Source organism: Oryctolagus cuniculus, chromosome 17, assembly GCF_964237555.1.
Source record: "Oryctolagus cuniculus chromosome 17, mOryCun1.1, whole genome shotgun sequence".
NCBI lineage: Eukaryota > Metazoa > Chordata > Mammalia > Lagomorpha > Leporidae > Oryctolagus > Oryctolagus cuniculus.
In genome coordinates, this window is record NC_091448.1 from 7,170,002 (window position 1) to 7,194,520 (window position 24,519).

Below are 24,519 nucleotides of genomic sequence, written 5' to 3' on the forward strand. Positions count from 1 at the left end.
CTCTGCCGCTTGCATTGTCTCGTAGGTGAGGTCAGAGTCCCCGGAAATGGGTAACAAAATGGCTGTTGACTGAAGTTCTGTGGTCATGGAACAGGGGACGTTGGGAGGCAGGTGGTGCAGTGACGCGGGAGGGGGTGTGGGTGCTGTCTTCCCGGGAAGAGCAGGGGCTTCAGTGGCCATCAGAGGACACTTGTAGGGATGGGAGTGGCTGGCTTCCTTCTTTGCAACTACACACTCTCAACAAGAATGAAAAGAATGCATCCATGTTTTTAAATATGGACGTATTTTAAATTTTCAGTTTATTTGAAAGCAGAGAGACAGAGATCTTCCATCTGCTGGTTCACTCCCCAAATGCCCACAACCACCATGGCTGGGCCAGGCCAAAGCCAAGCTTCCGGAACTCCGTGCAGGTCTCCTACATAGGGATCCAAGTGCTTGGGCCATCAGCTGCCTGCCCTCCCAGGGTGCACTTCAGCAGGAAGCTGAATCAGAGGGAGAGGAGCTGCGGCTCAAGCCACACACGCTGATGAGAGATGCAGGCATCTTTACTGCGCCAGACACCTGCCCCAGCGCATCCAGGGCTCACCACGTCAACCCCACTGATTTCCCAAGGCATCCTGTAAATGGTTTCCTGATGGTGCGGAAGATTTTGCTGAATTATTATTTTTTCCTTCTGTAGCACTACTAAGCATGGTGTGTGTATGTGTGGGTGGCCAGGGCTAGAAATCAGCTCAGCTCAGGGGCTGTGGGATTGCTCAGTGTCCACATGGAAACCAGGGTTGTCTCTCTGTCCTCCTGCCCAAGACCCAGCTTCATAAACAAGAGGGGGCAACAGACTTAGATCAGCCAGACTCTTTGCTGGAAGCAGGATATTTTCCTTGATGTCTTTCCAACTAAATGTGCCCTGCAAGACTTGGGTTTCATGAGACCCTTCAGGAATATGCAAACCAGGATTCCATGACCAAAGACATTTAGAGTAGCCAGCATTGTGCTACAGTGGGTTCAGCCTCTGCCCGCGACCCTGGCATCCCATCTCCGAGCGCCAGTTCAAGTCCCAGCTGCTCCGCTTCTGATCCAGCTTCCTGCTACCGTGCCTAGAAAAGCAGTGGAGGATGGCCCAAGTGCTCAGCCCCTGCACCGCGTGGGAGACCTGCATGGAATTCCTGGCTCCCAGCTTCAGCCTCAACCTGCCCCGTTTGTTGTGGCCATTTGAGAAATGAACTAGCAGATGGAAGATTCTCTTTCTCTCTCCCTCTCTCTGTTGCTCTGCCTTTTAAATAAATAAATAAGGCTTTTTAAAAAAAGACATTTAGACATTTGTGTCCTCTGTTCTTTTCTGGAAGATTCTCAAAACACCAATTAGAAACATCTATTTGCACACACACCAAATATACAGGTGAACATATTATGTGCACAAGTAAACATCTATGTCTGTATGCATTAATTTACATCTGTGTGTATAAACATTGAAGTATACTCCTGTGCACACATTTGCCCCGTGTGTGCACATGTGAATATACACGTGTGTGTACATGCACACATATGTATTTAATGACAGATGTAGTCGGCAGAGCACTTTCTTGACAAGCTTGTTAACAGGTAGCAGACCTGGCACACACACCCCCCCTCCAGGATCCACCCTAGGAAATGCAGGCCCAGACCCTTCCTGCTCAGCTGTTTTAGGTGGGTTCTCAGTAAGAAAGACTTCCACAGGGCCAGGCCGGCTTGGACGTGGGTCGCCTGCCGGACACAGCGGTCGGCACACTGGGACACATACACGACAGCACTGCAAATGGAAGTGCCGCCGGGATCAGGCAGGTAGGCACAGGTGAGCTGAACCAGGAGCGTAGGTTCAGGGAGTAACAGAGCCTTTTGCTCTGCTCTGTGACCCTCGTTAGTAAACAAAGCTGAACGCCACCTCGAATCCAGCACAGCCTGCAGGGCCAGGGTGACGACCTCTCTCCTAGTCCAGAAATAATACAGACGGGGCTGCAAGGAAGTCACCTATTTGAACCTCCTGCGGTGACGTCAGCTGTGACATCTCTGCCAAACGTTTCTGTTAAGGGGAAGCCCCCTGATTCATACGGCTCGTCCACAGGTGACTACTGATGAGGGAACTGTTCCTGTGTGGAGCCCATTACTGCCCACCTCTATTCTCTCGGTCAGACCTTCACATCTATGTCCAGAACATCACACTTCCTTTCCTTTCTTACTTGTTTTGTTTCGTTTGGAGAGGCAGAGAGATCTCCCATCTACTCTTTCACTCTCCAAATGCCTGCGACAGCTGGGGGCTGGGCTAGTCTGAAGCCAAGAGCTGGGATCCAGGTCTCCCACACGGGTGGCAGGAGCCCAAGTACTTGAGCCGTCACCTGCTGCCTCCCAGGGTGTTAGCAGGAAGCTGGAATGGGGAGCAGAGCTAGGACTGGGACGCAGCATCTTAACCCCTGCACCAGATGCCCTCCCTAACACATGCCTTTATTGCCAGATCTGAGCTGGATGGTTCAGCTCATTTTGCACCTGTTGAAATTTCTTTATTGTGTTTCTATGCAGCAAATTGTTTTGATTTCTCAGCCCTGTGCTTTCTTAAAATGTTTCCTTTTATGTCCCCACTGGACTGCTGATGTTCGTACTGAACAGACAGTGGCAGTGACAGAGACAGAGCCACCGCCTCGCAGGATTGCGGGAGTTCATCGATTTGCACCCACGGAGTGTAGCCACCCCAGCGGGTGTGGATTCGTCCAGCTGCAACCATGGCGTCACCCTCTTTGGAAATCTTGCTCACGCGCTGTTATGACAGCCAAGAGCCTGAAGGAAATCCCAACACATGTTGTTTTTCAAAAGCCTTTCTCCTTCCTGAGCTCCACTAGCTAAAATTCAGTCAAAAGAATTTTGTAGTTAGTTTGAAATGAGTTATTGTTCATGATTCCACTCTGGTTTCTCTGGGTTTCCACTCCTGTTCGTTTGCTTGCTTGTTATAGAGACTCGTGAGCCAGACTTTTAATAACATTTCTGTGTGTGCATGTGTGTGTGCACACATGTATGTATGTGCCATGCGTGTGTGTGTGTGTGTAGGTTTACTAACAGTTTCTTTGGTTTGTACGGTCTGTAATATTTTCTACGTGTTGAAAATCCAGCCATTTTCTTTTTTCTGACAGCCGTATCATTTTCTCTAATTCCTCCAAGATCATTATCATTGTATTTGTAAGTTACTGCCATCCGTGTAAATTACCCCAGTCCGCGTGCTCAGGTTAGGAATGCTGGCCCTGCACGTCACTCCACGTCTGGCCACTGGCGCCGTAAGCAATAGGGTCGTGTGCATCTCCCACAGCAGGAAGTCCAGGCAGCGGTCAGCCCTGGGCTGTTCGTGTGACCAAATGAAGCTTTTCCCCTCATTGCTCTCCACCGTCCTCGGCCTGCAGGGTTCCTGGTTGGCCATCGTTTGTTGCAGGTTGCCTGCTGTGCTTCGGAACATCTTACCTGTCTGTGATCCAGGCAAGACAAAGAAAAGGACCTTCCTTTGTTATTTTGTAACCTTTCTCAGAATGAGTTAGAGTCCAGGTTAGTAAGGCAAAGACTTCCCTGGAAACCGCTGGCTTTGGTGTCAGGGGCCCAGGACCGTGCCATGGGCAGCCTCCGGCCCCCAGGAAGATGGGGGAGCAATGTTTTAGCTATAAACGTTACAACACTGAATGAGACAAGAATGTTGATGAAATAGGGGAGGTGGCAGCGCAGGCTGCAAGGGGCTGGAGATGGTAATGAACGTGAAGGAGCCAAGTGCAATCGCTGTTGCACCTGTCTTCTGTTTCTCCTTGACCCGCCTCCTAGACCTTCCCCATCTTGTAACCATTCTCTATGACTGATTGATTGATCGGATCAGCTGTCAGGGTTATTCAGTGGGTGTCGGCAAAGCACCTCCTACGTCCTGGGGCCTGGGATGCAGGGAGCAGCAGGGCAGATGCACACAGCACACGTGCAGTAGGGGAGAGCATCCCACACGCTCCAGAGGAGACCCCACTTCCCTCCTGGGACCCACGATCGCGCGTCTCGGGCGGGAGAGCGCACTGTCTGCAGTGGTAGCAGTGGCTGGGAGGAGCAGCCTGGGCCCCTGGGGCTGCAGGGCCTGGTGATGGAGCTCGGCAGGGGAGGAGGCCAGCCCCTATCGCCACCACCCGCCTGCCCCCAGCCCCGCGGGGTTCTCCCAGCCCCCGCCCATCGATCCCGGCGGTGCCCTGGATCAGATCTGACAGTAATTAAAAGAGGCCCTGGGCTTTGAGCACCTTGCCGGCTGCGCTGCATATTTGATTACCGTGTGGCGTTTATGCCAGACGTGAAGTCTGCCGAGTGTTTTGCGGTGATTTATGAGATCATTTGCCGGGCTCTGTAGCCAGGTGGTGCCTTGCTCAGCCGGCTGTCGGCTGTCGCTGACCCACTGCAGGTGCCACTCCCCCGGCTCCATCCGGTGGTCGGTGGCATTTCCTGCCCCCCCTGTGTTGACTGTAAGGGTGAGGTCGCTTTGCTCCTGCTGGGTCTGGTCCTGGCTGCCCGCACCCCATCTTCGCATCTTGACTCCCCCATCCTTCCCTGCTCGGCAATCAGCACTTTGCTTACAAAGGGCTCCTTAGCTGATTTCCAGACAAAGCCCTAGGCCTTTTCTCCATCCTCCCCTGGGACCCCTGGCAGTTCGGGGTCATTCCCCAGAGCTCCTGTTTGTGCGCCATCCTGGGCTTGGCACCCCTAATCGGAGACCAGCACTGAGGGAGTCCCCGGGACAAACCGGCCCTGCCTAACCGTGGTGGTTGTCCTGTGTTAGGGTACATTTCCACTTGCGTTTCCCTGCATGCATACGTGTGAATTTGCACATGTCTGTGCATGCCAGCACCTGCACACGCCCCCTGCTGCCCTCCTGCACGTGTGAGACCTGTGTGTTCCCGAGGGGGGCTTGATGCCACCCGCGTCACGCTCCTGCCCATCACCCCTGTGTTTCTGCCTGGGAAGTGACTGTGTGAGGACCACGCTCTTAAATCACTCTCAGCACCGTGGCCGTGTCACAGTGGAAACATCCGTGGCCCTTCATGTCTTCACATCCACAGCCCAACTGCCAAGTTGCAGCCACAAGGTCTTAGAACGAGAGAGGGGAGGGCGGGAGGCAGGAAGGGCGAGAGAGAGGGAGAGAGATCTTCTACCCGCTGGCTTACTCCCCGAATGACGCAACAGCCAGGGCTGAGACAGGCCAAAGCCAGGAGCCGCCAGCTTCATCCAGGTCTCCCATGTGGGTGGCAGGGGCCCAGACACTTGGGCCACCTTCTGCTGCTTCCCCAGGCGCGTTAGCAGGAAGCTGGATCAGAAGTGGAGCAGCTGGGACACGAACCAGCACCCACATGGGAATGCTAGTGTTGCAGGTGGTGGCTTTACCCACTGTGCCACAGCGCCGACCCCAGCCACGGTGTCTTGGAAATGAAATGTTAGCTTGGTCAGAGAGGCCTGATAGGGAAATAGACTTGTGACTGCATCTGTTCTAACTGCCTCATCAAACTCGTCCCACTTCCCCAAATATGATCCAAAAAGACAGGTCACCAGACACTTGAGAAAAACCCAGGGAATGAATAAGAGGGACAAAAGTAGGGCAGCCCACCCTGGAGGCAACCCCGAGACGGAAGAGATGGCTATAAAAATTCTGTGTTCAGGAGGGTATTTATTGTATCCACAGAGCAAGAACTGATCGTACTTAGAAGGAGTAATCCGAGCGGGCATTTAACTCAGCGGTGAAGATGTCCGAGTCCCATATCGGAGCACCTGGATTTGGTGCCCGTCTCGGGCTCCCGACTCCAGCTTCCTGCTCAAGTACTCGGCTCCCTGACCCCTGAGATCTGGAAACAGGTCCCTGAGACCTGGCTGGAATTCTTGGCTCCTGGCTTACGCCTGGCCTAGATCCAGCTGTTGCAAACATTTGAGGAGTGAACCAATGGCTGGGAGAGCCCTCTGTCTCATAAAATAATTTTTAAATGAATAATCTGAAAATCAGAGTTCTTCAAAATTAATACTACAATTGCCAATTAAAAAAAAAAAAGATTAGGTGGGTAGTTTGATTAGGATGCATGAAACCAAGCTGATTTGCCAGCAGGTTGAGGAGAAACAGTCCTCCAGTTCCGAGACACAAAAACAAAGACGCATGATTTGAGGACAGGCACACAGGCGTGTATATGGAGCCAACTGATGACCCACACCGCCCAGTGAGCATAGGCAGAGCCTTCAAACGAAACGAATGTGGCACACAGAAGGGGAAGTTGATATACAGGAGAGCTGGCATCGCAGATACCATAGGGGTCCTCTTAGGAGAGCCACCAGGGGTGGTCACAGGGACAGGAAGTGGAAGGGAGGTCCCCAGGGGCTGAGACCTGGGGGCTGGAGCTTGTTCTGTGGGTCTCAGTCTCGCAGAATGGGGAGTTCTGGAGGTGGGGGGTGGTGATGGTTCCACAACAAGGCAGCCACTGAATCGCACTTACATGTGGTTAGCCCGGTCTGTTTGATGTGTATTCTACCACAATTAAAAGTTATATGGGAGAATTGAAGAGAGGGAAGGAAAGTGGGAGAGAATCCGATTAAAACCCAGAAGACAGGAAGAAGGCCAACAAGCTCCGTGAGAGAAGCCGCTGGGCCTTGATTCCGGGGACCATCTTTATAAATAGTCCAGGGCCTCGGGGGCTGTTTGTTCTCTTCTTCTCTTTTTCCGATAGCAACCCGATTGTGTAGAAAATAATGTGCTATCACCCCAGTGCTGTGAGTTCACGTTTGATGTGGGTTTCATTTTCACGAATCGGCCTGTGCGTGAAGCAGGTGCGAGACAGCTACAGAGCAGTGTCAAACGCCGTGACTTGGGTGGACGGAAAGTGGAGAGGAAGCGGACGTGGGAAGAGGGCGTGCACACTCCCCAGCGTCTGTAAGAACTCCACCGGGTGAGGCCGCTCAGGGAGGAGCCGCGGTGTCACCGACACACTTGCTAAGCCACGGTGGCGATAAGGAGCAAGGTGTCAATACCCATTTGTGTCCAGCAGAGAACTGAAAGTCTGAGACGGTTTAAATAAAAAATAAATAAATAATAAAAAAAAGACCTCTTGGGAAAGCTATTGGTGGGCTGTGGAGATAGGGAATTTTATCACTTTAGACTTTCTGAGCACTTTTATCTGTTAATTTTTTGCCATGTGTGGGTACATTGCTTTGGTTATGAAGTAGTAGGTAGTACCATTCAGCATGATGATTGTTTTATTTTCACAACTAAAAAGAACCACTTTGAGGTGTATAAAAACTGCAATGCAGAGTTCAAACAGAGGGGGGCGCTAACAGCTTCGGGAGGTGGAGATGGGGCCAGTGAGGCTGTGCACAGAGGAGGAGACCCTCCTCCCGGGGTTGTGGAATGGAACCGTCCACACGGAAAACCCGGAACAGCGCCCAGGCACATCCTCACCGCTAGCTGGGATGCCCATGGCACCCTGAATTCTGACCGCAAATACCCAGGCTGGTTGTGCGCTTGGTGCCACCCAGAGAGCCTCGCCAGGAAACACCGGGGCGGTTCCAGCTCAGCACCGCAGGCCCTGTCTTCCCTGCTGTTTCCCCTTTCAATGAGCTCATGCCGCTGTGCCAGCCTCTCGGGCAGCGTCTTGGTGTGACCGTCATGGCCAGGACCCCTGGGGCCCGCCGCGAGGTTCACAGTGGCAGCGCCGGGGACCTAGAAGACAAGTAGTTCTAGTTTTCCTCTGTTGACCTCCTAGTGAAATCCCGCCGCTTGTTGGAGAAAGCGCCCCTGCCTGCATAGGTGCCCTGTGTGGCCCTGCCCCCCGCCTCTGCGTAGCAGCTCCCAGCCTGCAGGTTCCCTGGGTTCCAGGGAGCCAGACCCTAGGCGTGATAAATGAACCTGTGTCTTAGGTCATTCATCATCCAGAAAGAACTGCCAGCATCTAATTGTATTCAAAGATCCTCCGAGGGGATTAAGAGCAATCCTCTCTTCTCATTTTCTGTAGGCTGTCCAGACCGCACAGCCGACAAAGACATAAATAAGCCCCCCCTCCCACCTCCAGTGGTGCCCCGTATGCAAGCGCGTCTGAGAGCTGGCTGGGCCCCACCGGAGTCGGCACAGTGGTGCTGTAGGAGCAGCTCCAAGCCCCTGCGTGGCCTCTCCTTCCCTTTGGCCAGGCAGCCCCGTCCGACGGGGCCTCGCGTTGCGGCACCTGTTCGTGGGAAATGAGCAGAGGGGTCCAGGGACCGGGTGCCCCCACCTCCCGAAGGCCGCACAGTCCTCTGCACAGCACAGTTCTCAGTGTGACGGTTGATGGCCAAGGCGGGCAGCACGGGCGACACCAGCATGCTGCATGGGGGCGGACACCTGACTCCCCCGCCCCCTGGCTGTGCCTCGCGCCGGGACTCCACCGTCTTTCCATGTCAAGGAGTTCTCTGTCTTTGCCTTTTCGTTTCTAAGTTTATTTTTTTTTCAAGGGCAGAGTTGGAGAGAGAGAGATTTTCCTTCTGCTGGTTCACTCCCCAAATGGCTGCAATGGCCGGGGCTGGGCCAGGGCTGAAGCCAGGAGCCAGGAGCTTCTTCCCAGGCTCCCGTATAGGTGGCAGGGGTCCAAGCACTTGGGCTGTCTTTGGCCATTTTACCAGGTGCATTAGCAGGGGGCTGGATCAGAAGTGGAGCAACCGGGATACCAACCTGGCGAGGCGTGGCTTAACGCGCTGTGGCACAGTGGCAGCCCCGTGTGTCAAGCCGGTGAGAAGCTGGGCTTATGGGGTCCATGTCTGCATGTGCAGCTTTGGGTACTTTCTTTTCTTTTTTGACAGGCAGAGTTAGTGAGAGAGAGAGAGAGAGAAAGGTCTTCCTTCCGTTGGTTCACTTCCCAAATGGCTGCAATGGCCGGGGTTGGGCCAGGGCTGAAGCCAAGAGCCGGGAGCTTCCTCCCAGGCTCCCGCGTGGGCGGCAGGGAGCTGATTGGAAAAGGAGCAGCTGAGACACGAACCAGTGTCCACATGGGCTGCCAGCACTGCTGGCCCCCTTTGCTTCTGGTCAGTTCCAGGGGCTGGTGTGGTGCTCCTGGGGCTGGTGTGGTGCAGTGAGTCAGGTGGCACTCTGCATGCCATCCGAGCGCCAATCTGATCCCAGCTGCTCCACTTCTGATCCAGCTCCCTGCTAATGCGCCTGTGAAGGCAGCAGAAGATGGCCCAAATGTTTGGAGCCCTGCCACCTGTGTGGGAGACACAGATGAAGTTCCTGGCTCCTGGCTTCGGCCTGGCCCAGCCCCTGGCTTTTGGTGAGTGAACCAGCGGATGTAAGAGTTCTCTCTCTGTCACTCTTACAAATAAATAAAATTAATTTTAGCAAGCAAACAAATAAAAACTAAGCACCCCTGTCATGAAATCGGGACGGAGGGAATGTTAGTTTCCTCATTGGATAAGTACACGGTGCACACAGACATGTACTGAGAGGTCGCACTCTACTGCATAAATGTGCACTCTTGCTCAAAAATATTTTTAAAAAATCAATGAACTTTTACAAAAGAAGAAACCAACAGCTGCCTGGGCTCCACGTGGCAGACGGGTTGAGGTCCTGGCTGGCCCTGGGCCGTGCAGAGTTGGTGCTTTAGATCCAGGGCAAGGCCGAGTGTGGCCAAGAGTGACCAAAGGGAGAGGGCCACGGCCAGAGCGAGAGTCTTGGTGCATGGCCCGGCTCAGCTGGGCATTTTCTGTACCAGCAGAATCAATGTCTCTCTTCCCTCCTCTCCCTCTCCCTCTCCCCGTCCCCCTCCTCCTCCCTCTCTCTCTCCCTCTCCCCCTTCCTCTCCCTCTCCCTCTCTCTCTCCTCCCTCCCTCTGCATCTCCCCCCTTCCTCTCCCCCCTCCCTCCCTCCTTGAAGAACACAGAGATGTGATCTTTGCGTGGTTGTTGAAATCAAAAGCGAGTTGAAATTGACCCTGAGATGTGGGAGTTTAACAAGAGGCCTTCCCCTGAGACTTTATCACTGTCCTGCGGACTGGGGACGCCTCCTTCCCCGCCGTCCACTGCCATCGGCTGCCTCTCGGGGAGGAGCAGCACTGCAGGGCAGCATTCTCTGACTCTGTCCCTGTGTGTGTGTGGGGGGGCCCAATGTGAGCCCCAGGAACATGCCCCATAGCACCCTGGGAAATAGCGGGAAGTGGTCAGTTTCCCGAGGATTCACCTCCAAGTGTCTTCCATTACCCACATCTGGTCTTGAACTCCTAAGACCTGACTATTGGTAGGAATTGGAGTTAAATTCGGCTCTCCTTTCCCTCTTTCCCGCACTTAGCTGTGCCAGCTAAGTACTGCTGCCAGTACCAGCAGCCGGGTTAGGCACTGCCCTAGAGAAGTCTCCCAACGATGACTTCCGTCCTTGGTGCCTCACTGGGCTCATTGGGGGACTCCGCGGCAGCAGCTGGCTGTCGCTGCTGACGTTTCCTTGGTAAACGGGCGATCTGATCAGGGTTGCTGCCTTCTCTGATCTCACTCCCTCCCTCCCTGCCGGGCATCTGCAGCCACAGACAGGCCAGGCCGGGTTAGCAGCGCCACACGGTCTTGCCCGGAAACCCAGACCAGGGTGTCTGTGGAACCAGCAGCCCTGGCCTGTCCCGGCTGAAGCCAGATCCATCAGCAGCAGTGGACAGCACCAGGCCTTATGGCCAAGAACCCGCTCCCGCAGTGTGGTGTGACATCGCCCCTCACCTGGCATGCTGTCCCTCTCCCAGCAGACTGACAGCTCCCAGGCGGGCAGGGAAGGGACCCAAGCTGAGTCTGCCCAGCACCCCCCACCCAGAAGGTTCTGGATGCAGTGCGGGTGGGCATACCCCCACCCACTCGAGCCCCATACATAGTCCCTTCCAGCAACACATGTTCCAGCATGGTTACTTTTCTTTTTTCTCTCCTCCCCTCCCCTCCCCTCCCCTCTGCTCTCCTCCCTTCCCCTCCCCTCTCCTCACCTCTCCTCACCTCTCCTCTGCTCTCCTCCCCTCTCCTCCCCTCTCCTCTCCTTTTCTAAAGGTTTATTTATTTATTGAAGAGGTAGAGTTACAGACAGAGATGGAAAGACAGACTTCCACTGGTTCACTCCCCAAATGCCCACAATGTCTGGAGCTGGGCCAATCTGGAGCCAGGAGCTTCCTCTGGGTCTCCCACACAGGTGCAGGGGCCCAAGGTGCATCAGCAGGGAGCTAGATTGGAAATGGAGCAGCCAGGATACGAGCCGGTGCCCATGTGGGATGCCGGCACCGCAGGTGGAGGCTTAGCCCACTGTGCCACAGCACCAGCCTCGACCATGGTCACTTTTCTTTGACTGCATGACTGGCTAGCACCTGGGAACCACAAGTGGGTACGCAGCCATGCTTCTTACATATGAACCTGTATTGCCTATGGAAGCATCAGGTGACTGGAAGGGACATGGTGAGCCCTCCCACCGCCCGTCCTTCCCAGCCCACCCTCCCTCCCCATCACAGTCATCCCTGGCCGGGGAGTATCTCACCCTCCTGCACTGGGTGGGATGCTCAGCCCTTTCTTCAGTGACTTGCTCACGTGTTTCAAAGTCCTCCCAGCCTCAGGACAGTTCTTTTCCTCAGCCCAGACCCCTCTGGCTGCAATGTAAGTCCCTTTAGCTGCCCCTCCGTGCCCAGTGGAGATGAGGGTGACTGAGCCGTCCCATTGCACGTCCCTGCTCCTCCCTTGGGACTTGGTGATGGTGGCGTTGCTGGGGTGGTTGCAGAGGCCTTGTTCCGTATGTGTGACGCCTTCACAGGATGGTAGCTGCTGTCTGCATGTTAATTTATCTCCAAGAGAAAAGCTATCACATCACCCCTCATTTCCTGCATGGCCTTTGGGTTGACATTTTCTAGACTGCTCTCGGCTATAACTTGTGGAACCGGTCCCAGGAGCGCTTAAACCAGAGGCCGGGCTGGAGGACGGGTGGTGTGTGGCAGGGAGACCGCGTGGCACCCACACAGCTGCCATGAGATACAAAAGGCTGGGGGCACAGGCACAGGACCCAGAGCTTTGAGGCGTCCGTGCGCCCCCTGGGGGTCGCCTGTGGGAATGCCACCCAGGAGGACCGTACCTCAGTGGAGTGCAGAACGCAGGGAGTGAGAGCCCCACCACCTCCAGCCCCGGTCTGACCACCCTGGGCAGCCATGTTCTGGCTCCAAAACGCCTCCCAGGCTGACATTGCTTGGAAGCCGTGGGCCCCGCGGCCCCGGGAGCAGAGCCGGCCGGACAGGAAGAGAACGCTGACCCGAAAGCAGCTCCCACTGAGTCGTTGCTGCCCTGACGGGGCTCCAGCTGAGCCGAAATGCTCGCCCTTTTCCATTTACCCAGGCTGCAGCGCGGATATGGCTGGAGTGTGCCCTGGGGCTTCCTGTGTTTTTAAAATCCAATTCCCATCAAATCATTAAGAGGGTGGAAACTCAATCTATGGTGTGCAGAGGAGGGGCCGGTGGGGAGCGATTACAGTGAGATAAGGCCATGGAGGGGTCTGGGGGTAGAGCCCCATGTGACTGAGCCCTGGTGGCTTAATAAGAAGCAGAGACCAGATACACAGACAGACATACACACAGAGACACGTGCACATACAGAGACACACAGGCACAGACACACACAGACACATGCACACACACGGAGATACATGCACACACAGAGAGAGACACACATGTCTCCTGCCATGTGATGCTCTGGGCTGCCTTTGAGGTTCTGCCAACAGCAAGGCCGCCCCAGACGAGGCCGGGATCCAGGGGATGCTACTGGCCTCTAGTATATAAAGGCCAGGGGTAGGCCAAGCACCCACTACTGCCCAGGGCAGGCCCCCACAGTGAAGCGCCAGCAGTGAGAGACCAGCTCTCGGCGTGTCGGGTGTACCGCTGTCCCGGAAGCCAAGCAAGGGTCTTCCATTTCACAAGAACCTGCAAGGGACACAGCAGGAGCCGGGCCCGGGTCTCTGAAGCCCGCGACGCCCCTTTTCTACGAGGGGGCCGGGGAGAGAGGCAGACATGGGCGGGATGGGGCAGAGGAACCGGAGGGGCGGCCTCTGCTGTAGCGTGGGTTTGCAGGCTCCTCCTACTGACCGTGCCTCTCTGGGTCCCACGGCCTGTCCAGGGCTGGCGGGCAGCCACTTTTCCTTCTCTGGGCACCTGAGTTAGCGGCGCCTTGTCCCAGTTCCCTCCCCAGCGTGTGCTGTCAGCTAACACGTGGAGCAGGAGCCCGGTTTCACTGCGTCTCCTCCTTACCCACCATCTGACCTTCAGCGTCCGCCTCAGTGCCCTTACTGACACTGTGTGTGTGTGTGTGTGTGTGTGTGTGTGTGTGTCGCCGGCCCAGGCTTCTCATTGGCTTAGCCCTCAGGTGCCTGCCTTCCCCTCACTCGGGCACAGTGACAAATCCACTCTCCTCTCTTCTCCACAGGTAGCTCCCTGGGGGTGGGGGGTGGGAGACTGGGCTGGCCTCCTCTGACTGCGGTGGGTGCTTTCTGAGGTCAGGGGCTGTGGGTCCCTCCCCCAGCCCCATTCCAGGAGCTGGGAGAACAGAGGGGAGGATTGCTCTTTTTTTTTTTTTTTTTTTTTTTGATAGGCAGAGTTAGACAGTGAGAGAGAGAGAGAGAGAGAGAAAGGACTTCCTTTCCATTGGTTTACTCCCCAAGTGGCTGCTGTGGCCGGCGCACTGCGCTGATCCGAAGCCAGGAGCCAGGTGCTTCTCCTGGTCTCCCATGGGGTGCAGGGCCCAAGCACTTGGGCCATCCTCAACTGCACTCCCGGGCCACAGCAGAGAGCTGGCCTGGAAGAGGGGCAGCCGGGACAGAATCCGGCGCCCCGACCGGGACTAGAACCCGGTGTGCCAGCACCGCAGGTGGAGGATTAGCCTAGTGAGCCGAAGCGCCGGCCCTGGATTGCTCATTTGCAAGCCACCCTTGGGGCAGAATGTTTGCCCCAGTTCTTGGTGAGCCAGAGGGAGGAGGCCTTCCCCTGCTGCTTCAGGGCGCCCAAGTCAGATGCCATCAGTTACGGCCCCCAGGGTCCCCTCCTCCCCTTTCAGCCCACTGGGCAGCAGAAGGCCCTTGGGGAAGGACAAGAGGCCAGGCAGCAGGTTCAAGGCCCAGCTCCGAGTCTCCGCAGCTGTGTCACTTAGGGCCCCGACCTCCCAGAGCTGTGGTGAGCATTTATCTACATCAAAGGCCTGGGCTGTGCGGTAAATCTCTGCCGGAGCTGGTTTTGCTAATGAACAGAGGCGTGCACTGGGCCCCACTAGCTTTTGCCCTCCAATGATTCATTAGTGGGAAAATTCTAACAAAAGAGCTGACCAGCTGTTGTTTACAGTTTTTTTAAAGATTTATTTTTATTTATTTGAAAGATGGAGCTACAGAGAGAGGTAGAGACAGAGAAAGGTCCTCCACCCTCTTGCTCACTCGCCAGATGTGCCAACCTGAAGCCAGGGGCCAGGAGCCTCCTCCGGGTCTCCCACGTGGGTGCAGGGAACCACGGACCCGGGCCATCTTCCACCGCCTTCCCAAGCCGCAGCAGAGAGCTGGATCTGGTGATCATATGGGATGCCGGCACCCCAGGCCAGGGCCTTAACTCGCTGGGCCACAGTGCTGGCCCTTGTTTAGGGTTTTAAAAAGTGATTTTTTTCCCCAAGGGAACAAAGGGATCTGTACCTCTGGTGTCAGGTTGGGGGTCATCAAATTCTGCGAATGGCCGGCTAGGGTCCGTTTTACGTTTTCAGGTCACATGGCCTGTCACCACTGCTCAGCTCTGCTGGGATGCTACATACCTCGCCACACACGGTTTGTCAATGAGCGAAACCACGTGTCGATAAAACTTTATCCCGACATTAAAATTTGCATTGTTCTGTGTTTTTCTTGTGAAGTATTGTTCTATCATTGGTTTATTTTTTTAAAAAATCTTAAAATATTTTTAAAGAATTATTCTTGGCTCTCAGGCCACACACACACACACACACACACAGGCCATGCATGGGCTGGATGTAGAGACGCCACTTTAGCCCCCGTGAGGTTGATTTCCTGTTACTGGAAGCCTCCAGCGATGTTCCGTGATGCTGCTCGTTGGGAGACTAAGCCCTCCTGCTCATGTCTGTCTTCCAGAGGGTCTCGCCGTCGGCGTTGGATTTGGAGCTGTAGAGAAGACGGCGTCTGCCACCTTCGAGAGTGCCAGGTAAGCCAGCGCCAGGGCTCGTGGCCGGGGTGCCGGGGTGCCGGGGTGCCGGGGTGCCGAGGTCAGGCGAAGCTGGAACGTGACAGAGGCATCCACTCCCAGAAGCGGCTTTGCACTGCGGCGGCGTCGGAGCTGTCTCTGGGGAACCCAGGTTGACGCAGGCACACGCTGTATCCTAAGCCCTTGGCATGTGTGAGGGCTGATGGTGGGGGCCATCTGACTGGTCCCTCCCCTGTCCACCTGCTCCCTGGAGACCCCTGCGGGCTTCTCATCCTCCGGCCCCTCCTCTAGTGTTGACGATCTCGGTCTATCGGGAGAGCCTCCTCCCTCCTCCTGCAGCGCACCCACCCCGGGAATCCTACACTCTCGAGCCTGAATCTGCTGTCTTTCTCCTGGCCATGCCCAAGTCCATGTCCGGCCTCCGCTTCTCTCCGGAACGTCCTCCTGTGGCTCTGGCTCGCTCCCTGCTGCCTCCACGTTGATGTTTCTCACAGGGTCCTCCCCCTCAGCATTCCCCCGTGGGGCTTGCTCTCCCCACCAGCGGCCTGGCAGAGCCTGGGCCTCCTCCGGGGTTCCCTGTTACCACCTTGCCCACAGGGGACCCAGCCGGAATGCTGTTGTCTGCATGCCCGGTTAGCTCTCGCCTCCTCTGTTACCTTGCGTTACTACAACAACGGACCCGAGGCGTCTGCCTTGCAAAGAGCAAAGCCGTATTGAGCTCACGGCTTGGGAGTTTCAGACCAAGATTGAGGGGGCCCAGGAGTCGGGCCTCTGGTGAGGGTGCCGGATGGCGTCACGTGGTGGCATCTAGGAACAAATGGCCACTTCGCAAACAACAGCAGAGAGAGGATGCGTAAGACCAAACTCAGATTCTTTAACAGCCCTCCCCCAGGACTCGCTTCCAAGGGGAGCACCTCCCACCAAGGTTTCCACTGCTTCCCAACAGCGCCTCCCTGGGCACCAAGTCTTTAGTGACAGTGCACCTTTGTGGGCTGCTCAGACCAGTACTTAAGCCATAGCACCCCCCGTAGACACTCAGCCCTGGGAACTCCTCCTCTCGCTGGCTTCTGTGGCGTTCAGCAGGGCCTCGATGCGGGTCCAGCCCCAGGATCTCATGATGCCCCTCAGTTGCCATGGAGATGGGCGCTACATGGATCCCCCACTGGCCCCACGATGCCATGAGTCCTGTGGCCTCCAGGCCAGAGTTCAACAGGACAGAGCCCTCTATCCAAGGGTGGCAGACCAGGGAACCGAGGGGCCAAACCAAAGAGCAGAGACCATCTCGTGCGGATGGCTGGGAGTGGTGGGCCGGAGGCGAGTTCCCAGTGGCACACGCGCTGTCTAGAGGCACATGAGCTCAGTTACGTAAAAGCATAACTCGGATGAGATGGCTCGCGGACCCCTGGCTCATCACCCCTGCTTCTCGCTACTTCTGCGAACTGCTGTTCTCCCAAGCATTTGCACCCCCTCCTGTGGCGACCGGCCCTGTGTCTGTTGGCCGTGGCAGTAACTGGCTTCTCCCCCATTGCCTTTCCGCCCTTCCCTGGCTTTGAACTTGCAGGGGCCTCTCTTTGCTCCCCACCTCCGAGGACTGTGTCGGAGCCACCCCCTTGGTCCATTTTCCCAGAGGTGGGGCACGTTCAAAGTGGTCGTTGCCAGGCAGGGGCTCCTGGGGCTGGTGGTGCGAGGCATGGCTGCCTCATGAAACCCAAAACGTGGGGGAGGGGGCTGGCAGGGTCTGGGCTGAAAGGCCTTCCACCACCAGCTCCCCTGCCCATCTCTTCACTCGTTATCTCCAGCAGCCTCGTTAAAAAGCAGCGCCTGTTGTGCAGAATCAAATGAGACGGCAGATGGGGGAGGAAGGGCCTTTAGATTGTAGGAAATGTCACCGAAAGCCAGGGCTCGTTATGACTCAACACAGCCCGCAGACTGCCCCGCCAGCGTGGGCCGTGGGGAGGGGGCTGGCTCCCGGCCCCTCGGCGGAGTCGTATGATCTTGACTTCATTAGAGCATGAGAAACTACCGAGTGGAGCCGCGTCCGGGGCGGTGAGGCGCCCAGAGGCGCCGACCTCCTGAGCACTCAAAGGCCAGGTCCTCCCAGGGCACAGCGAGCCGCGCACGCCGCGGAAGGTCCATGCCTGCAAGTGGTAGCCTTGCCCTGGGCGTAGCCCTCACAGGCCAGGCCCTGTCTGGTGGCACCACGTGCCCCATGACATCTCCGTGTCGGCTCCTGTCTCCCTCTCTGCTGTCACCCGTACCTTCTGCTAATCTTTCTAAGCGTTTCCCAAGAAAGCAGAGCAAAGATGCCTTCCACCGTGGCTCCTGCCTCCTCTCCACCAAGCAGCCTTGTCTGCGTGATCTCAACGCCCCTCTGCCCCCCGCCCCGCCACAGGATCCTCTCCCTGGGATCGGGGTGGGGCAGCCGGACTTGATCTTCTGTGGCCCCTGGAGACCCTCTGCGCTGCAGGCATCACCAGGGGCTTCTCACAGGCCACATGCCACTGAGTGTCGGGGCGGAGCTGTTGGAGCTGGGCCACCATCGTCACCGTGTCTGCTGGGGCGAGGAGAGAACGCTCCCTGGAGCAGCCCCCGCCCTTCAGCCTGTTGCACTGCTTAGAAACCCACCCACCGTTCGTGCCCTGAGTTCTTCCCTTCCGAACACCCCTGGCCGCACCCTCGAGTGGCAGATGCAGAAGCAGGGCTTCTTAGCGCCGTCTGCCTTTGGCTTATGCTACCGTCTGAGTCTCGTGGGAAGGTGGAGACCAGAAGGCCATGGGAAGTGAGACCTTCCTGCTCGGTAGCCCAGAGGGGCAGGGCCTTGAGGTGGAGGCTGGACTGGCAGAGTGCAGAATGCCTGGGCAGCTCAGTGGTCAGCGCTGGCGTCGTAGCTGTTTGTACAGTGAGGTCGGGGGATGTGGCTTGCGGTTGTCTGTCCACACTGGGGCTTTTGAATCAGCGTCGGTGCCTGTGTATAGGGTCCAGAGAGGCGGACCCTGCACACGTAGGAAAAAAGATGCTCTGGTGTCTAATCCAAGATGGTGTCTTGCCTTCGGTTAATTTCCATCTGCAACCCCAGGAGGAAACTTGCTCCATGTGTAGTGTTAAATCCACCCCCACTTTTTAGGGGGGAGGGGAGAGAGAAGGCAATCAGAGTGTAATATGATTGAAGTGGAATTAGAGGGTGACGGGCAGTCGTGTTGAATGGGCTGCAGGTGCAGTCTTGTCCCCAGGACTGGGAGTCGGGCAGGCAGCAGGGTCCACTCTGCTGAGGCAGAGCACCAAGCAGAGGGACTGTGCCCCTGCCCCCTGCCTGCTTGGCCTCTCCTCTCCCAAACTCAGCCAGGGCTTTGCATAGGAGTGCAAATGGTTAGCTTCCTTCCAAGCCATCTTCATCTCCGTGTGTTGGTTCAGTAGCGGGTGCTGCCATGTGCCCCATCACCGTAGACAACACCGGGGTGTGTGTGACGTAAACTCCCAAGAAATGGAAGCTCTGTCCCAACAATGACATGGAGAACTCAGCCAACATGGACGTCTCACGGCAGACAAACGCAGAAACCAAAACGTCGTAGCCAAGGACTAAGATAAAGTTACCAGATGCCAGCAGTAAAGGCAGGAACCGGAGGTAGAGTGGCAAGTGGGTTTGCATCGTCCTCTAAGGCCAATGGATACAGTAAAACAACTTGAGAATGACATCAGGAAAACCCAAAGTGAGGAGCCAGTCACCTGACCAGTGCTCCTGCAAACTCCCAGGGTTGTCGAACCACAAGGGAAGTGTGATAAACTCACGGAGCAGAGGCAGCTGAGGAGACTGAAGGTGTCGCGCCGTCCTGGATGAGACACTGGAACAGAAGAGGCTCTAGGGGAAACAGCTGAGCTCTGAGTGTACTGTGGAGCGTGGTTCACAGTAGTACACCAATAAGGGTCCCCTAGTTGTGACAAAATGTGCCATGGTGTGTAAAATGGTCACAGTAGGAGGAGCTGGGTGCAGGGTATACAGGGACTATCTACTGGCTTCTACACACTGAAAGCTAATCGAAAATAAAGGTGTTTAAATAAAACTCATCTAAAGTTTTTTTTTTTAATATATGGCTGCAAAGTGAGAATGTTTCTAATATTTAATATGATAGGAATTATAACAGTAAAATATAATAGCCTTGTAAAAGAACAGGCATATTTGAAAAAAGAACCACATAGAACTTTTAAAAATAAAAAAAAAAAAACACAGATAAATGAAACTGTAGGACAGTTAACTGATTGGATACGACTGAAGGTAGAATTCATGGAGTGGATGATAGATCAGAGGAAATCACCTAGACCACGGCACAGAAGAGTAAGGAGATGGAAGCTATGACGGATAAACGGAGACAGAAAACGGAACAGAAGGCTGAGTTCTGTCAGAGCAGTCACCCAGGAGAGGCCAAGAAGGATGGAGAGAAGATCGAAGAGTAAGAGATGAGACTTTCCAGGCGTGGGAAGAGCCGTGCGTCTGCAGATGGAAATGGTACACAGTGAAACACTGTTACGATGATTGAACCCTAATACAGGCGCTGCTTACCTGTGGGGGAACTGTGCCCAAGAGAAAGTCTGCGAAGAGACCGACACCCTGCACACCGGTGACAGAACCCTGGAAGACTTCTCTGCTCTGATACGAGACACAGAAACGCGGCGTTCAGAGCATCACTCCGGCATAGCAGCTGGCAAAACTTCCGAGTTCCCGATGGCTCGCAGGCCGTATGGCCCCTGTGGCAGCTACTGGACTCTCTGGAAGGGCCACGGTGGCCACGGACAACACATCAACAAGTGGCCGTGGCTATGCCTCGCTGCAGGCCACTTACAAACACAGGCGGTGGGGCCCTGGGCTGTGGTTTGCCCAGCCCTGGTCTGTTGGTTGAGTTGAAGTTTTTGCCAAGAGCGAATCTGGGTGGCCCGGTCCACTACACAAATAAACCCTTGCTACAGGATCTGCGTGGAAGGTGTACCAGGGAGATGGGGGAAAAGAGGGTGTTGATAAAAAATGCTAATAAATAAAGAGACAGTTATGCTCATGGGGAGGGGGGAGCAGCGCGGATGCAGCAGGCAGTGAATGAATGAATGAGAGATGCAAACACGATTGAGCTCTTCTTCTAAGAGAGACAGGCTCTACCCTCTTAAAGCTCCAGTGCTCAAAACACGACATGGAAAGGTTGAAATCAAAGGGATAAACAAAAGCATACCCAGCAGATGCTAATAATAGTAATAATAACAGTAATAGCGGGTGTCGCACTTTTAGTCTCCAGCAAAACAGATTTTACAGCAGGAGACACCCGAGGAGTAAAGGAGGAGGGAGGCAGTGCACGGGGGTGAGGTAGGGACCCTGCCTCCGCGTGCACCCACAGCAGGAGCCTTGCACCCGAAAGGTAACAAAATGCGTGTAGTCGGCGTGTGTAGACCCCCGAGGGAGCTCGTCGTTTTTGACCAAGCACCCGCGTGTGGGGTTCCCAGAATGGATGAGCGAGCTGTGCTCCGGAGAGAGAGTAAATACCCCAGGATCAATACCTCTCCGACCACAGTGTCTGACCGCGACGTGCTGTAATTGAAAATCGATGACAGAAAAGACAGCCAAAAGAATTCGTTAAGCCGGCAGTTAAACTTGTCAGCAGCCTGCGTTAGTAAGCGGTAGGAGCCAGGCTGTCCAAGAGTCCCCTGGAAGAAGGGCGGACTGTGTGCTGCGCTGAGGGAGCGTGGAAGGTGGCCGGCTCAACGTGTGGAGACGGGAGGGCCACGCGGTGCCAAGACAGGTCCCAGGGAGAGAGGTGACAGGTGGAACTCCCCCCTGCTTTGTGGGAGGGAAGGCAGAGGATTGGCTGGACGGAGGGCATTAAGAGGTTGGCCGCTCAGGAGAGTATAACTCAGGAGGTAATTTAAGCGTTCGTCTGGCTACTGGCTACGGTGGGATAATTTGGGGATAGACAGATGGATCTGAAGAATTCAGTGATAACCAAAATATTCATCCACCTCCTATCACTGTGTATCAGTAGTGAGGAAGAGAAGGAAATTTGTGATGACAAAGGCAATGAGAAGTAACTGATCAGAGGAAGAACTTTTATTTTAAAGACTTATTTATTTGAAAGGCAGAGGGACAGAGAGAGAGAGAGAGACATAGAGGGAGATAGGTCTTTCATCTGCTAGTTCACTGCCCAAATAGCTACAGCAACCGTGTCTGGGCCAGGCCAAAGCCGGGAGCCTAGAACTCCATGTAGGTCTCCCACGGGGGTGCAGGGGCCCAGCACTTGGGCCATCTTCTGCTGCTTTTCCAGCGGCATTAGCAGGGAGCTGGATCAGAAGCTGAGCAGCTGGGACTTGAACTTGGGATGCTGGTGTCCTCAGCAGTGATTTAACCTGCTGTACCACAACACCCGCCCCTCGGTGGGAGAGCTGTTAAGTGCATTTGCCACCTGGTTCTGCTATTATAGAAGGGAGAATACAAGTTCGATGACAAGGAGACGTGGGTAACTTTTGTGTCGCCGTGGCTGGGCTGAGAGGAAAGAAAAGTTGGTTGGGGGAAAGAATTACCAGCACAGGTCTGGGGCAGCGACACGGTGGTCCGTGACCTCGCATGGTTTGAGTTAACGATGTTCCGACTTTTAAGATGTCCTGGAAACAATAAGCGTTCATTAGGAACTGTACTTGGGATTTTGATGGACCTCTCCCCGGCCGGCGCTAGGCGGATGAGCCCTCTCGTGGTGCTGGACAGTAGCAGTGAGCTGCTGACCCCAAGGGGAAGTGGGCGGTCTTCTAGGGGCCGCCGTGGTGCTGAGCTCTGGTGTCCAGTGGGCTGGGTGCCGTTCCATGCAGTGCCCACTCAGAATATTTTCAGCTTGAGACGAGTTTATCCAACAGAACCCTCTTGTGCATCGAGGAGCACCTGTGGTCAAAACTCCTGGCCGGGTAGAGTTTTCTGTTCGTTTGCCTGCAAAACTACAGCCCATGGATTGAACTTGGATCAAACCGTCTGTTTAAATAAAGTTTTATTGGGACGCAGGCACATTCATTTGTGTACATATTGCCCATGGCTACTGACATGCTACAGTGGCTGAGTTGAATAATTGCCATTTAGATCTTGGGCTGGGAAACTGGAATTATCTACTACCTGACTCTTTTTTTAAAAAAAGATTTGTTTATTTATTTGAAAGTCAGAGTTACACAGAGAGAGAAGGAGAGACAGAGAGAGAGAGAGAGAGAGAGAGAGAGAGAGATCTTCCATCTAGAGAGAGAGAGAGATCTTCCATCTGCTGGTTCACTCCCCAATTGGCTGCAACTGCCAGAGTTGCACTGATCCGAAGCCAGGAGCTTCTTCTGGGTCCCCCACGTGGATGCAGGGACCCAAGGACTTGGGCCATCTTCTACTGCTTTCCCAGGCCACAGCAGAGAGCTGGATTGGAAATGGTGCAGCCGGGACTCAAACAGGCTCCCATATGGGATGCTGGCACTGCAGGAGGCAGCTTTACCCACGACGCCACAGCACCAGCCCCACTACCTGACTCTTTATAGTAAGCTTATAAAGTCCAGGGCGCTACCTCAGATTCATCATCAAATGCTTGGAAGCCAGCTGTCCTTTTTTTTTTTTTTTTTTAAGATTTACTTATTTATTTGAAAGGCCAAGTTAGAGAGAGAGAAAGAGAGCGAGCAACCTGTTCCATGTCCTAGTTCACTCCTCAGATGTCCACAGCGGCCAACCCAGGAGCCAGGAACTCCATCTGGGTCTCCCACGTGGTGGTGGGGGCCCTTGTATGTGGGCCAACCTCTGCTGCTTTCCCAGGTACATTAGCCATGGTCTGGATCAGCAGTGGAGCCTCTGGGACTCAAACCAGCACTCATACGGGACGCCGGCGTTGCAGGTGGTGGCTTAAGCCCCTGTGCCGCCGTGCCGGCCGCGGGCAGCCGTCTTTTTCATGAGCTCCTCCTTGTGCCGCATTTACGGTGTGTCCTGAAGCAGAGCCACCACAAGCAAAGATTTTAAAAACATCCCTAGGAAGGCACCGACTTCAGTTCCTACTCCAGGAGCTCTCTGATGCAGGCCCCCGGCCTACAATGTGTGTGTGGCTGCTGCCACCTAGTGTTCAATTCCGTGACTTCCTCACCTCCGCGGCGCCCTCCCCAGCTCCTTCCGCTCCGCCCACCCTCCCTTCCTGGCTGGGTCCGCACGTGTCCAGGTGTTCACGGGGAAGTCAGTCTCCTCTGAGTCAGGGAGACTCTCGGCCAGTGAAAGGCAGCCATGGTTCAAGGCAGACACAGCTCTCCTCTTTCGGATCTGGGCCCACGGCAGTTCCATTTGAGTCCAGCCACAGAGGAATCCTGAACATGTGTCTTTGGGGAGTTTGATGCTGGGGTGCTTTTTCCGTCTCAGATGTCATTACCTCAGAACAGCAGGTCCCCCGGGGGAGGGGACCTGCCCTCAGCTTCTCTCTTAACCCAGAGGCTGGCGTGATTCAAGCCAGCAGGGAGAGAGGTATTTATGCTCCCAGGCTTTGAGCATCGACAGACCAACATCAAGAAGAATTTGCAGTCCGTGAGCACACTTGACCAGCAGGTGCAACAGCCGTCTTGGAGCAGGCTGTGTGTAGCAGACTTTAGAACGTGCACGGACAATCTCCAAAGTACACCCCCAAAATGTGATTGGACGTGTGTCCCCCCGAGCACCCCAGCCAGCTAACGCTAACCAGCACCCAGACACTTCGTAGAAGATGCCCCGAGGATTTAATAGAGCTCATTAAATGACACATGGAGGCATCAAAATCAATTTTAAAGATTGCCTGCCTCCCAGATCACACATCAGACGAATCTCTTGCCCTGGCTTACAGGAACTGTAGATGACTTCACAGAAAAACTTTGTGGAAAATCCCCCCGGATGAACATATAGGCATGGGCTTCAACACTGTTCTGCTTCGGAATAAGCGTATCTTGTCATTCCATTTTCCCACAAACTTTTTGAAGTATGCATCTGTCTGTCGGTATGTTAATAGTCATTTAAGACAGCAGTCACTAGCTAACTAAGAGACCCGGCACGTAGGGACCAAAATGACAGTAGACACGTTTTCTGGACATTAGTCAACATTGGCCAGTTGATGCGGACGGCAGTAGGGCACGCTGTACGTGAGTCCGTCCAAGTGACTTCCCTACTTTTGTTCCAGCAGGTTTCAAGTTTCCAACTAGAAGACACATTTGATGGGGCAGGTTGCATGTAGGGAAGTTAAAGAGACTTCCTTGTGGAGGGGAGGGGTCCAAGAGCTGCAGTATAAACTTTGTGGGTTTTTTTAAAGTCAGAATAGCAGGGAGA

General features: G+C 54.9%; 1 protein-coding gene across 13 annotated transcripts in view; it reads left to right on the forward strand.

Moving 5' to 3' along the window:
* The window catches only part of SLC39A11 (solute carrier family 39 member 11), a 444,641-nt gene that overhangs the window by 359,128 nt on the left and 60,994 nt on the right, over nt 1–24,519 (forward strand). For all 13 annotated transcript variants that reach the window (XM_070060380.1, XM_051825151.2, XM_070060377.1 and 10 more), the window contains one exon: nt 15,134–15,203. In XM_070060380.1, coding sequence (XP_069916481.1) covers nt 15,134–15,203 — 70 coding nt within the window. The remainder of the gene's footprint in view (nt 1–15,133; nt 15,204–24,519) is intronic.